Source organism: Coregonus clupeaformis, chromosome 16, assembly GCF_020615455.1.
Source record: "Coregonus clupeaformis isolate EN_2021a chromosome 16, ASM2061545v1, whole genome shotgun sequence".
NCBI classification, from domain to species: Eukaryota; Metazoa; Chordata; class Actinopteri; order Salmoniformes; family Salmonidae; genus Coregonus; species Coregonus clupeaformis.
The window spans coordinates 32,534,137-32,549,321 of NC_059207.1; the positions used below are offsets into that span (position 1 = coordinate 32,534,137).

Genomic DNA, 15,185 nt, shown 5'->3' on the forward strand with positions numbered 1-15,185 from the left:
ACTTTACAACTTTTTTTGGGGGGGGGGAGGCGGGGTTGGAGTAAGGGGGGTAGAAGGATTACTTTATCTCAGGCTTGACATTATGAGTCAGTTGAGCTACATGGGTCAGGTCATAGGACAGGTCACCAGGGGTAAGGAGAACCTAAGAAGCACACAGAGCTGTAAGATAGAGACAGAGGGTGGTCAATGTGGTGGACTATAGACAACCTGAACCTGGTTCTGGCTGACCCTGGCCGTAGGGAAGGCTCTTGGAAAAGGCTAGCTGTTCTCTGCCGTGTGCTTGCTTTGGAACTTGCTGATAGAATAGAGTATCACAGTGGTCTGACCAGCTGCTGTTACGTGTACATTCTTCAAGTACTTTGTGTGTCAAGTTGAATGCTTTGAGAGAGTGTTGAACAGTCTGTGTCTTCATGAATGTGTGCCTCCAGCATGCGTTTGTGTACATGTATCGAATGCTCATAACGATTCCAATTTTAGAAAATTATAGCACTGTAGGTCTGCATGAAACAAATCATTTGAACTCAAACTACAGTATATGAGGAGAACAAGGTTAGTGCAACACAAGCATGCCCTCTTAGCACGTAATGTTGTTCTAATGTTGACTCCCGAGTGGCGCAGTGGTCTAAGGCACTGCATCGCAGTGCTAGCTGTGCCACTAGAGATCCTGGTTCGAGTCCAGGCTCTGTCGCTGCCGGCAGCGACCGGGAGACCCATGGGCGGCGCACAATTGGTCCAGCGTCGTCCAAGGTAGGGGAGGGTTTGGCCGGCAGGGATGTGGGTTCGTTTCCCACGGGGGGCCAGTATGAAAAAACAAAAAAAACAAAAAAACATGTATGCATTCACTAAACTGTAAGTCGCTCTGGATAAGAGCATCTGCAAAATGTAAAATGTAAAAATTTTCTTAACCTCTGGTACACACACCTAAATGGTTCTTGACTAATGGTGCTTAAGTAATATAGCGGTGTTCACTGAAAACAAGGATTTTTGTAGTTATTTGACATGGTGGTTTCCAGGGTTGGATTTAAGTACGTTTCAATTCAGAAAGTAAACCAAATTCCAATTCAACATTTTCCAAATTGAAAAGCATTGATGAGAATTGGAAATGGAATTTCAGTGTACTTCCTGAATTGACTGGAATTTAAATGGTATTGACCCCAACACTGGTGATTTTATCAATATATCGTCATTCATTGAATTCCTTGATATTGATAGTGTGTGTGTAACTGAGCTGATTTCCTGGGATTTAGAGGACAGCAGAGCAGCTTCCAGGAACGGGGAGCAGGCCAGAGAGACTATGGCCAGGCAGGCCAGGAGAAGTGGGTCAGACCCCATCAAGGACATCACTTTAGTCTGGCCCACACACACACACAGAGGGGCATCTGAACACTGCAACAAGGTTTTGTGTGTGTGTGTGTGTGTGTGTGTGTGTGTGTGTGTGTGTGTCAAAACACAGTCTGTTTTGTTAGTGCATATTTGAGCATGTGTGTGGGAGCGCGAGCGTGAGAAAGAGTCAGAGGGACAAAGAGAGTGAAAGACAGACACAGACACAGACACAGACACAGACACAGAGACAGAGACAGAGAGACAGACAGACAGAGACAGAGATCGACAGACAGAGACCGACAGACAGAGACAGAGAAAGACAGCGAGAGACAGACAGACAGAGACAGACAGAGACAGACAGACAGACAGAGACGGACAGACAGAGAGACAGAGAGACAGACAGACAGAGACAGAGAGAGACCGACAGAGACCGACAGAGACCGACAGACACAGAGACAGAGAGAGACAGAGAGAGAGAGAGAGACAGAGAGAGAGACAGAGACAGACAGACAGAGACCGACAGACAGAGACCGACAGACAGAGACCGACAGACAGAGACCGACAGACAGAGACCGACAGAGACAGACAGACAGAGACTGACAGAGACAGACAGACAGACAGAGAGAGACAGAGAGAGCATGTGTTGTGCAAGTGAATGTTCATGTGTGGATGTTCTCTATATCTCTAGATGTTCTTTATCTGTATAATAAGCAAGTGACTGTATTTTTGCCCTAAGGCACGCCTGTGTGATTCAGATAGACATTAATTGTGTCCGTCTCAGAGAAGTGACAATGTCTTTGATAGTTGTGACCCCGCTGCAGTTATTTACAAGAGAGTGTCTAAAAATTGTCAGCAGCTTTATCCAGAACCTACCAATAAAACTCGGCTGGGACTTCACCCTGGCCCCCCTCCAGAGAAGAACAGCACAGTGAGATAAATGCTCTTAGAGCACAGCTTGAAGTCATATAGTCATAAAACACCAGGGATAAAACAGTAACACACTGTTTCTGACTTATGGCTGCACTAACAAAATAATCTCCAAAATAGTCAGAGACCTCATCTCTCTCTCCCCTTCTCCTTTCCTATACAAAAGCCCCGTTCAGGGGCCATACACTAGGGCACATGTGTGCTGTTTGGGTAACCCGTGTTCAGAGTGTGTGTTCAGGCTGTGCTGATAATAGGAAGATTAGTGTGGTGTATGACAGTGAGGGGCCAGGACTGACAGTTGATCATTCACTTTGGGACTGTGGCCATATACCCCTGTGCAGCGTTACCAGTGTGACCCAGGGCTCTACTGTAATCTCCATGCCCGCAGGAGAGCCACTGCTTGTCCGTCATCGCCGCAAAGACAGAACGATGGCATTATTTATGCCCGAGGGCACGGTCAGCAGACAGCCTGGACGGGTGGCAGAGATGAGCGGGCACAGCTGAGGGTACTTAAGCCAGGGCCGACGTGAGCATCAATAACCCCAGCGGCCGGTCCCATATGCTACACACACACACAGAGCTATTCCAACAGCACTCCCTCTTTCTCACTCTCACTTAGCCTAAGTCTCCGTTCCACCTTTCACCTTTCTGTACTTCGTTTTTCACTGTCTCCCCTATTTACCCATCTGTTGATCTTACTTACCCTCCATTTCCATCCTTAATGCTCCCACTTTTTTTGTCCTTCTACTTACCATTACTTATTTATGATCCCTCCCTCAGCTGCTTCTTGCTCGCTTTCTTTAGAGTTTATGTGTTGTTATTATTCTGCCCACTGTAAGACTCAATGCTTTCCTATCTGCATTCTCCCAGTCTAAAAGCCTATCTGAACCTAAGCCATCATTAAGTAACTGGTTGTGTTTAAGGGTGATAACGATGATAAGGTTTGAGGACAGACCACCAGAGAGGAGCAAAGAACCACCCACACAGATCACAGACAGTCTGTGTACCCCATGGCTGCTCCTTTACCAAACACCAATAAAGACTAACTAATCCAAAACAACCCTCTTATCACACAACTCTGATTGCAAGACATCCATAATAGGACTGTTCCATCAGCGTGTATACAACTCTACGATCCTATAGAGGACAGAGAAATGTGAATGAGGATCACTCAATGCCTGTTATTGATGGGACTGGAAGCCAATCCAGACAAATCCATCGTCCTGGTAACATCATTGTCACGCACCCTTGAACTTGCATGGGCCTGAGAGACTATGTGGACAGGTGGTGGGGCCTCGACCCAGGACAGAGGTACAGTGCAGCAGCCCTGCTTGATGCTAACCCAGAGCGAACACAGCATCTGCCAGCTTCCCTCACAAATCTCATTAGCGGAGTTATTTCCACGTTTGTCTAATAACCTGAATAAGCCCGGCAGCAGCTCCCAGAGGGCTATAAGGTTAACTCAGGGACCCTGCTCACTTTCAGAGCCCAGGGAGAGAGTGAGGAGGCCCACCTGTGGCTCTCCCATCCTCACAGTAACCACGGAAGACAGAAGACCTCATGAGACAGTCATTACCATAGTGTTCTTTCTGCTTGCTTATTACCCTCATTTGTGTCTGCACAACCTACCTGCTAACATATGCAACATGTCTATGCAAGCAGGACGTTTCAGCGTTACACTTTGCTGCACGTGTCAAGTTCAAAGGCTTAACCCCAACCCCTGACAGCGCTGTATAACAAATCGCATTAGAACCATAATAACAATTCAGGGCTTGAGTAACAGTAACTGATATACCATGCTATAATCCGCAGCACCATGCTAGTGGCTTGGCCTGAAAAAGAGTCCCCGTTTGCCTACACAAAAAGGAACAGTGCACATATGTAGTGTAACTGTCTTGGTGTAAATCCTTACAAAAAGGACTTCGAAAGATTCCAATGGTTCTATCCATGACTTTCACAATGAGCCAACAGAGTTCACCACTGAAAATGGGAAGTTTTTAAAATTAAATTGTAACACATCACATACACGCAAGACTCTCGACCATAGTTACCTATTTGTCCTGATTATGCCTAGCTCAGTCAAGCATACACCTCATCTTCTGCAGAATGAATAAATGTGTTGTTGCCCCTTTGTCTCGCTCAGTCTGTGTGTGTGTAAGAGCCACCTATCGGTGTCTGTATCCGTCTGGATGTGTGTGACTGCAGGGTTAACACATCCCCCCCCACCTCCCAGCCCCAGGCAGCATCCGCCCAGCCCTGATCCCCCTAACCAGATTACTGCTCTGCTCTACATGGGGGTGGAATAGAGAACCATTAAGGAGTAAACTAGACTACACTTTTCCCTTGCCCTACATTCACTTCCCTTCATTCACTCGTGACAGAGCTTTTTCCTTTTAAGAAGTATAACTTGATTAAAAAATGATTTGATTTGACCTAATTTTAACATTCTGTCATAAACAGCACATGTTCAAATGTATTGCAAATAACAAGTTTTCCAAGTATCTCAAGAAGTTAAATTGAAAAAAAATGACTATAGTATAGCCTATTACAGTAGCTGCCACAAAGTAACAGGGTTGATGATTTCTTCTTAAGTCAGACATAAATCCCCCTGTGACAGGGGGAATTGAAGCTAATTGTGTGCAACAGGGAGTGGCAATTGGGGGAAATGTTTCTAGCCTATCTATGGGTAACACGGTTGACATGTTATGCTCGACCCACTCAGTTTCCAACCACAAGACACCAGGAAATTGCCAAAAAGAGCAGAACCAGCTCACATGCTTTTACTCTATGATGTGACTATTAGATGTTCAATGTTTCTTTGACAATTTTTTTTTTTTAAGGAATAAATTCTGCACATTAAAACGAGAGCTTAGTTCACGTAACAGAATGACCTTAAAATGAGGGACAGATGTAAATTAATCACTAATCACATTAAATAAATAATAATCTAATCATAAATGACTTTGTCAAAGCAACTAGGGCTTTACCATGATGGTGAAACTTGGAGAAATGTTGGGATTAAGTGGGTTCAAATCTTCCTAGAAGTGACACAGGGTTGACGGAGGGACTTGTGAATTTGCTGAATTTTGCTGATGTATTGAATTATCTATGTGGTCTATATAAAAGGTCACATCATTTATATAACAGGCTTTTAAAATTCCATATTGGTGCACAATTTCTACTGAAAATATCATAGGGACGCAAAAGGCACCCATTTTGCGGAACGACCTGTGTCATCGTCTAGTTGAGTGGCTAAGACTGTAGGGAGATGGCATGGACTGTAGGGAGGTGGTATAGACTGTAGGGAGATGGCATGGACTGTAGGGAGGTGGCATGGACTGTAGGGAGATGGCATGGACTGTAGGGAGGTGGCATGGACTGTAGGGAGATGGCATGGACTGTAGGGAGATGGCATGGACTGTAGAGCGATGGTATAGACTGTAGGGAGATGGCATGGACTGTAGGGAGGTGGCATGGACTGTAGGGAGATGGCATGGACTGTAGAGCGATGGTATAGACTGTAGGGAGATGGCATGGACTGTAGGGAGGTAGTATAGACTGTAGGGAGGTGGTATAGACTGTAGGGAGATGGCATGGACTGTAGGGAGGTGGTATAGACTGTAGAGAGATGGCATGGACTGTAGGGAGATGGCATGGACTGTAGAGAGATGGTATAGACTGTAGGGAGATGGCATGGACTGTAGGGAGGTGGTATAGACTGTAGAGAGATGGCATGGACTGTAGGGAGGTGGCATGGACTGTAGGGAGATGGCATGGACTGTAGGGAGATGGTATAGACTGTAGGGAGATGGCATGGACTGTAGGGAGGTGGTATAGACTGTAGGGAGATGGCATGGAGTGTAGGGAGACAGCATTGGATATGTAGGGAGGTGGCATGGGATTGTAGGGAGGTGGCATGGGATTGTAGGGAGGTGGCATGGGATTGTAGGGAGGTGGCATGAGACTGTACTTGATGTGGATGAGGAGAGACTGGTGTGATTTAGGAAGCAGTACAGAGATAAATCTCAGGCGGGATGGTATGGGGCATAGAGAGAATGAAGTGCCCAGTGCACCTCCCTCCCTCTCTGTCTGTTTCTCATACCCTACAAGGAAAGATGTGACCAGCTACACACTCTTTGTTTGATAAACACCAAGTCCACCCTGCTCCCTCGCTCTCTCTCCCTCCCTTTCTCGCTCTCATTAGGCGCCTGAGGCACTTGCTTTTAGGGGCCTTGGGGCAAGTGCTTTGTGACAACGATGATTTTTAAAAAATGTTGAAATTAACATTTCAAGGCAAGAGGTAAACCATGACTGTTCAACTTATAGTCCAACATGTATTGATAGCTTTTAAAAGGCATGACATGCAGAACTCAGGTTTGACACGTGTTACAGTCATTTAAAGTCCTACTCCAGTCTCCTTTTCACCTCATTTAACACCTGATTTACTTAACAAAAGGCACATCTCAATAGGTGGTCCAGGTATGACATGTCATGGCACAAGTGGGGGGTGGGCCTTTCCTCTTTTGTTCTCTACTGCTCCTCTATTGTCCCTCAAGCAAGGGGGGAGGCCAATGACATCACATCAGACCAACTCCTTGAATGCCCTATTCCTTGAAGTTTGCAGTTGTGTCTAAAAAACTATTTTGCTGAAAGTGTGTGTACATTACTGTATTATACTTGGGATATTGTTTTCAACAGGAAAAGTAAAAAAAATAGCTGGAGTGTGTCTTTAACCCTGTGTTTCTGCCAGGACAGGAGGAGTTACAGTACCTTGAAGGAGGATCCGGAAGTGAGGCTGGAGGAGGAGATCTTGAAGGGGGTCGCTATCAGACCCATGGTCAACTCTGCCAGGGAGAGAGAGAGAGACATACAGTGAGAGACTTACATGGAGCTGAAGTGTCAAAAGCTCTATAAAACAATGTCACAGCACACCACCAGTGTTTAACCATAAATAGTTACATGTTAAATAGACTCAAGTCCCCTAAGCATATATGTTTTTGAACATTGTACATGATGATGTGCGGATGGCTCTGAGTGTCCTTGAGGGGACCATCACTCACTTACATAAGCGGTCATGGTGCCATCTTATACTTATGCAAAACAAAAATATATATTCTACTGAGCCACTTTATATTCATATTCTTATCTTTTATTATTTCTTATTGTTGTTGCATTGTCGAGAAGGAACCTACAAGTAAGCATTTTGTTGGACGGTGTATACCATGTGAATCCTGTACATACGACAAATAAAACTTGAAATGGTGTCATAAAGGATGGTATTGAGTGAGTTACGAGTGAGGAAGGTCTCATATCTAATGAGTGAGTCACACTATGGACCCCGTCACTGCTAATATAAACACTCATGTTACATCTTTCTCTGCACACATACATTTTCATGTGACCTGTGCACTAACACACACACACACACACTAAGCTGGGGACCATCATAATAGGTTTTTTTCTGGATCAAAAAGGGGCTTAGGTGGTTGCAATGGGCACGGTCCGCCCGTCGGTGCTGCTGGATTTCGGAGAACATTATAGAGGCCCCCACCTTGGCGGTGTAGAGAAATGTTTAAATATTTAAGCCAATTACCTGCAATTCTCAAAATTTCTCGAAGAAGGTTAAGATATTTTTTTTCAGTTTTAAAGCACATTTCCTGCAATTCTACACATTTTGTCATGGAGTGGAGAGAAAATGTTGCAGTTTTAAAGCTAATTTCCTGCAATTCTATGCATTTTGACATGGCTAATGCTATGTTCCTATGCTCAAACATAATCAAATCTATACTGCTAAATTCATTGTTTTTGGAATGTACAATTCTCGCTGACTGTCTAGCTTTTATTTTGGTGATTCTCAAAGATTATATTATTGAACAATATATAGATCATTAAGAGTTTTCCATCCTGAAAATGAATTTCAAAAATATACATATACAGTGCATTCGGAAAGTATTCAGACCCCTTTACCACATTTTGTTACGTTACAGCCTTATTCTAAAATGGATTAAATAGTTTTTCCTCAATCTACACACAATACCCCATAATGACAAAGCAAAAACAGGTTTTTAGAAATGTTTGCAAACCTATTACAAATAAAAAAATGAAATATACATTTACATAAGTATTCAGATCCTTTACTCAGTACTTTGTTGAAGCACCTTTGGCAGCGATTACAGCTTTGAGTCTTCCTGGGTATGATGCTACAAGCTTGGCACACCTGTATTTTGGGGAGTTTCTCCCATTATTCTCTGCATATCCTCTCAAGCTCTGTCAGGTTGGATGGGGAGCGTCGCAGCACAGCTATTTTCAGGTCTCTCCAGAGATTTGCGTTGCCTTGACTGTGTGCTTAGGGTCATTGTCCTGTTGGAAAGTGAACATTCGCCCCAGTCTGATGTCCTGAGCACTCTGGAGCAGGTTTTCATCAAGGACCTCTCTGTACTTTGCTCTGTTCATCTTTCCCTCGATCTTGACTAGTCTCCTAGTACCTGCCACTGAAAAACATCCCCACAGCATGATGCTGCCACCACCATGCTTCATCGTAGGGATGGTGCCAGGTTTCCTCCAGATGTGACGCTTGGCATTTAGGCCAAAGAGTTCAATCTTGGTTTCAACATACCAGAGAATCTTGTTTCTCATGGTCAGAGTCCTTTAAGTGCCTTTTGGCAAACTCCAAGCAAGCTGTCATGTGCCTTTTACTGAGGAGTGGCTTCCGTCTGGCCACTCTATCATAAAGGCTTGATTTGTGGAGTGCTGCAGAGATGGTTGTCCTTCTGGAAGGTTCTCCCATCTCCACAGAGGAACTCCGGAGCTCTGTCAGAGTTACCATCGGGTTCTTGGTCACCTCCCTGACCAAGGCCCTTCTCCCCCGATTGCTCAGTTTGGCCGGGCGGCCAGCGCTAGGAAGAGTCTTGGTGGTTCCAAACTCCTTCCATTTAAGGATGATGGAGGCCACTTGGGGACCTTCAATGTTCTTGGGGACCTTCAATGCTGCAGACATTTTTGGGTACCCTTCCCCAGATCGACATAATACTGTCTCGGAGCTCTACGGACAATTCCTTCGACCTCACGGCTTGGTTTTTGCTCTGACATGCACTGTCAACTGTGGGACCTTATATAGACAGGTGCGTGCCTTTCCAAATCATGTCCAATTAATTGAATTTATCACAGGTGGACTCCAATCAAGTTGTAGAAACATCTCAAGGATGATCAATGGAAACGGAATGCGCCTGAGCTCAATTTCGAGTCTCATAGCAAAGGGTCTGAACACTTCTGTAAATAAGGTATTTCTGTTTTGTTTTTTTATATACATTTGCAAACATTTCTAAAAACCTGTTTTTGCTTTGTCATTATGGGGTATTGTGTGTAGATTGATGAGGAAAGCAATTAATTTAATCAATTTTAGAATAAGGCTGTAAAGTTACAAAATTTGGAAAAAGTCAAGGGGTCTGAATACTTTCCGAATGCACTGTATATATTTTTACACTGTTTGGACTTAGACTTCCCGAAAAACTCTTAGGCAGCCCGCCCGAGGATTTTAATAGCAGAAAAATCACTACATAAGACAGCAGCTAGGTCAGTTTAACCACAGCTGTAAAACAGAAGTGCCTGTTTGATCCGTTCCAGTGTTCTGTACTGTACACTCAGGACTGTTGTTAGGAGCTGCTGGGTGAACACAATACATTCTCCAAGCCAGTCTTCAGTCAGTGACAGGGAGCTTCCAAAAAAGGAGCCCAAAGCCATTAGAGAAAATTGGGCTTAACGCTGGCCTCTTGAAGAAGCCCAGTGGAGCTGTCAGAGGGTCTGGGAGGAGGGAGATCAGGCGAGGGGGGTAATCAGAGTCTGACTGGGTGCTGTAATAATCCTGCTCCAGGCAGGGTCTTAAGTAAACTGTTTGAGTTGGAGGTCCTGGTGGCTGGAAAGTGCTAGAGCACAAGACTGGTTGTTTGGACAGATTTCCACAGCAGCTGTGACCAGGCCGCTTCTGAGACACACAAAAACACTAACATACACAGAAAGACGAACAGAAACACACACTGTATTTACAGACACATACAAGTAGGTGTCCAGAGGGGTATACTACGAAGTAAGCTAGATATACTCAGGGTTTTCTAAAGCTAACAGCTTCAGTTAGCTTCACATTCCAGCTCAGACTTCATACTGTACGTATTACGAAGGTGGCTATTGCTTGTCTGCCTGCCGCTAACACTAGCAGGCTTGTAATTGCGGGTGCATGTCGCAGATGGCTAGTTGAACACCGAAAATCTTAACTGAGATAATACTGAAACATCAATCCATGGGCGAGTCATATTTTAGTTTGTGCCGAAAACAAAATGATAGAAAAGTTATCTTGCAAATTCATGGTGTGAAATAAGCTTTTAGAAGTGCAGTCTTTATTTTATTACTTATTATTATCGTTAATAGCGTCTTTGGTGTGCTTATCAATACAGAAGCACCTTTTTCCCCACTCCTACCAATACGTATTTGTATTAAATCATACGAAAGTGTTACATTGCGTGAAGTTGACTAAATGCGTAATGTGATATATTTTAACATTATTAATAAAATATTTAATCAGTCGTCTTCCTGAAGGGTTCTTTGCAAGACGGATGGAATCCGATTTCATTGGTCCTCAACTTGCGTCTCAGTCATTTCATTCAGAGTTAATCGAGAGTTAGCCTGCCCTGGAGAAGGTTAGTTCTGAAGGATTTGCTGCCATAGAATTTTACCTGGCTAAAAGGTTAGCCACTTTCATATGACAGGTTATCCCGAGTTGAACTGAGAGTTGACTAACGTTACCTTGCCATCTCCTCAAACCTGCTTCTAGGATACCCCTCAGGAGTAGGATAAAGTTAGCAATAGTTCAGCAATAACACAATTTGTGTTTACAACGTATGCCTGGGTACTAGTGTACAGTATGAGTGTTTGTATGGCATTTACAGAGTGGTACACAGACCAGTCTGTTGTGGATGTCGCCAACTCTGCAGGAATGCAACAGAGAGACCACAGCGTATTGTGGTGTAAGATCATACGGTTTACTCATTAACTGCCCATTGTTGTGTGTTCTTGATCCCATACCACCCTCCATTCCCCCTCCACCTCCACACAGCGTGCCTGCCCATCTTTAGAGACAATGCTGCTCATGTCCACAGCAGACCCCTGCTCCCACACACTCACACGCTCCCTGGCCCTAACTCTGGCCATGCCCTGTCCTCAGCCTGGGGTTCAGCCCTGCTGACTTACCCATACAAATGCATTCTATTTATATGGACTGACCCCTGTCCCTGTGGCATCTCTGGTGGCCCAAGGCAACAGGGATTCCAGTGGGATCTCAAGGCTGATATTAGCATGCAGAGGTGGAGCTGGGACAGAGCAGGAAACACACAGTATCTACACTGTCTGCCTCCACACACAGAACCAGTGCCTATGATCTGCTGCAGTACACTGGGCTGGAGGGATGGAAAATGGCCCAAAATGCTCCACTGGTAATGTTTGCTGATCTATTCTAAGATTTAAAAGGGAGAAAATATTTAAAGGCACGTCTATGACTGATGTAGGCTCAAGGCACTCAGGCACTTATGTTTTTTTACCCCATATGTAACTCTGTGTTGTTTTTATTGCACTGCTTTGCTTTATCTTGGCCAGGTCGCAGTTGTAAATGAGAACCTGTTCTCAACTGGTTTACCTAGTTAAATAAAGGTGAAATAAAAAATAAATAAAATAAAAAGTCTGCCTGGTACCACTGGTAACGCATCATTTCATAGATCAACTTCTGTTTTTGGATTTAACTCAAATCTATCAAAAGCTATGGTCTGTAAAGATAAAGAATCTGGAACCAGAAGTCTATCTAGCATCCATTAGGCAGTGCTCCTACCTGCTCTCTGTCCCATGGCGTTGGTGGTGATGCGTGGGGCCATGGGGGTCATGGAGGCCAGGTTGCCTCTAGAGGAAGAGGAAGAGGAGGAGGAGGAGGTGCTGATGGTGCGTCCATCTTTGATCTCGATAGTTAGGAAGGTCTTCATGTCGGGGTCTGCCTCTCCCTGGCTCCCTGGGGTCTTGTCTTCCATTGAGATGCCCGAGGAGTGCAGCAGCTTTTCAGCCGGCTGCTTCGCCCCGCCTACAGTGCTCATGGATTGAGCAGCGGTTTGCAGATCTTTGGTGGCCACGCCTCCTGACTGAATTGTGCCCTTGCATTGGACAAGGTTCTCTGAGGAAGAGGAGGATGAAGAGTAGGATGTAGAACCTACATGCGGTCTCCCGTGCCTGTCTGTAGGGGTGCTGATGGATACTGCTGTGGTCCCTGCTGTTTGGTTGGCTGGCCCTGCTGCTCGCCCCTCACTCAGCTCGGTGGCTCTGCCTAGGACTCGGGCACTGGGGGCTGTCCCGTTCCTCAGAGACTGAGAGCCCCTCTTCAGGAACGGGTCACTGGGACTGGGGCTGGGCTCTGTGAACTTACGCATACGGTCCCGCACAGAGTTAACCCGGCCAAACGGGGCCAAGACAACCGTCTCCTTCTTCTCAGGCACTGCAAAACACAGACAACATGTTAGTGGAAATGATTTACACACAGTAGCAAAGAACAGAGGAACACAGACACAGTCAAGTAATACAAACTCAGTAGTTAATTACCCAGCCCTCCAGTACAGCTGACACACAAAGACTGGAAACATTTCAAAGTCTTCAGCGGGGCAATATGACTAAAATCCCCAGAACGCAAAGCAGCACACTCACTGCCTCACTCCTCATCCTAAAGCGCTCTACAAATCCCTTGATTTTATTTCCCTTCTCTCAAACTCCCTCTCTCTCTCTCGCTCTCCCCCTTTTTCCAGCCCCCCTCCTTTTCTTCAATCCCCCTCGCCTTCCCTCATTCTCCCTCTCCTTCAGTGCGTCAGCATTGGCCATAAGCTGACAGATTTGCTATATTTCTAGGTTGCCTGAGTGTTTCTGGATTCCTGCTCCTTTATGTACAGTAGAATGATGGTCTGCTTTCATCACATGCAGGGAAAGGCTCCACTCATTTACGGAAGCAGTTCCCTCCCGCTTAATAATATCGATTTAGTGTGCTTGAGAATCACAACGTTTTAGGAGCCTAGGGCCACAGAGAGGAGATTATAACGAAGGGCCCAGAGCTAGGGAGCGAAAGACAAAAAAAGAAGGATATAAGAGGATAAAGGTACAATCCGACGTCTCCCTTATGGAGGCAAAACATTTGCGGACACGGACCAGTGTTTACATGGGACAGAGAGTTTAAAGACAAACGTGCGCACACACACAGACAGATAGATGATCCTGTGCACTCGTATCTCTATCCAGTCCTCTAGCGGTGCACCTCACACCTTCCCCTGTATGACAGGCCCTATACGGCCATGCTGGCCCTGCAAGGCTCCTTCGAAATGGAAGCCATTCAACTGATAGGAGTTAGGGAGCAGGACGTCTTGATATTAGAGGAACAGCTATAACTCAGCAGCACTAAGGGCTTCCAGCTCACAGGTCCTCTGGTGTGATGTTATCAACACTGCCGGTGGAGTTGAACAGTAAAGCACAATTAATGAGGCACACATCCGGTCTGGCTCCCACTTTAAATGTCAGGTTATTACATCTATAGTGCCTTCAGAAAGTATGTCATACCCCTTGACTTACTCCACATTTTGTCATCTACAAACAACATCCCATAATGACAAAGTCAGGGCTGTGTATGTAAATATCTGACCTAACGCCCATATGATCAGACGGAGCATTCCAATGGCCAAAAGAGGCTCAGGGAAATAAATGATTAAAAAATGTATATTGGAATTATTTTCATTAAATAAACACAGTTATTTATTAGACAGAGTGATGATTTAAAAATACAGTTAAAAAGACTGCATGGGGGCTATAAGGGACACAACATTAGCAGCGATGATTGATTGGGGTGTAAAATCTGTGGATTTGGAAACTACAAGTGCTCCTGAGTAGAATGGACACCACTTTTACTGGACACAATGTACAGAACATTTTGTACAGTCCAATAAATGATAGGAGTACACACACAAAAAACATTGTTGACCATTTAGGCTTGAAAAAATAAACAACTAAATCACATATCTCAGAAATATTTTAAAGACGCACTACGCAGAAATCGCTCTGCCATTTCCTGGTGGCTAATATTCTAATAGTTCGCTTAATTTCAGTTTATGTGACAAAACAAGCAAGTATAGTGTAGAGAATCATTGTACCATCTAAACCGCTGTGAAATATATTTTCTATAACCAAAAATGTTGTATTTTCAGCTGATTGAAGCTGGTGTACAAAGCCAAAATTAAAAGACATAAAAACAAAACGTAAGAACGGGAAGTATAGAAATAGCGCACATAGAACAGATCTACCGCTTCTTAGACTTGCTTTCGATGAGAATGACAGATATATAACACACATTTCTATGTGAATTTGGTCAAGTCACTGAAAAAGTTATACGAAACAAAAATATAAACGCAACATGCAACAATTTCAAAGAGTTTACTGCGTTACAGTTCATATAAGGAAATCAGTCAATTGAAATAAATTCATTAGGCCCTAATATATGGATTTCACATGACTGGGCATGGGTGCAGCCATGGGTGGGCCTTTGGAGGGCATAGGCCCACCCACTTGGCAGCCAGGCCCACCCACTGGGAAGCCAGGCCCAGCCAATCAGAATGAGATTGTCACCACAAAGGGCTTTATTACAGACAGAAATACTCCTCAGACCCCCCACCCCCCACAGGCTGGCGTGGTTACACGTGGTCTGCGGTTGTGAGGCCGGTTGGATGTCTTGCCAAATTCTCTAAAACAACGTTGGAGGCTTCTTATGGTAGAGAAATTAACATTCAACTCTATGCCAAAAGCTCTGGTGGACATTCCTGCAGTCAGCATGTCAATTGCACGCTCCCTCAAAACTTGAGACATCTGTGGCATTGTGT

At 44.7% G+C, this 15,185-nt stretch overlaps 1 protein-coding gene across 6 annotated transcripts in view; it reads right to left on the minus strand.

Annotated features, from left to right (window-relative positions):
* The window catches only part of LOC121584877 (smoothelin-like), a 100,198-nt gene that overhangs the window by 15,524 nt on the left and 69,489 nt on the right, over positions 1-15,185 (minus strand). For all 6 annotated transcript variants that reach the window (XM_045225687.1, XM_041901071.2, XM_045225688.1 and 3 more), the window contains 2 exons: positions 12,122-12,772; positions 7,021-7,094 (listed from right to left, as the gene is read on the minus strand). In XM_045225687.1, coding sequence (XP_045081622.1) covers positions 7,021-7,094; positions 12,122-12,772 — 725 coding nt within the window. The remainder of the gene's footprint in view (positions 1-7,020; positions 7,095-12,121; positions 12,773-15,185) is intronic.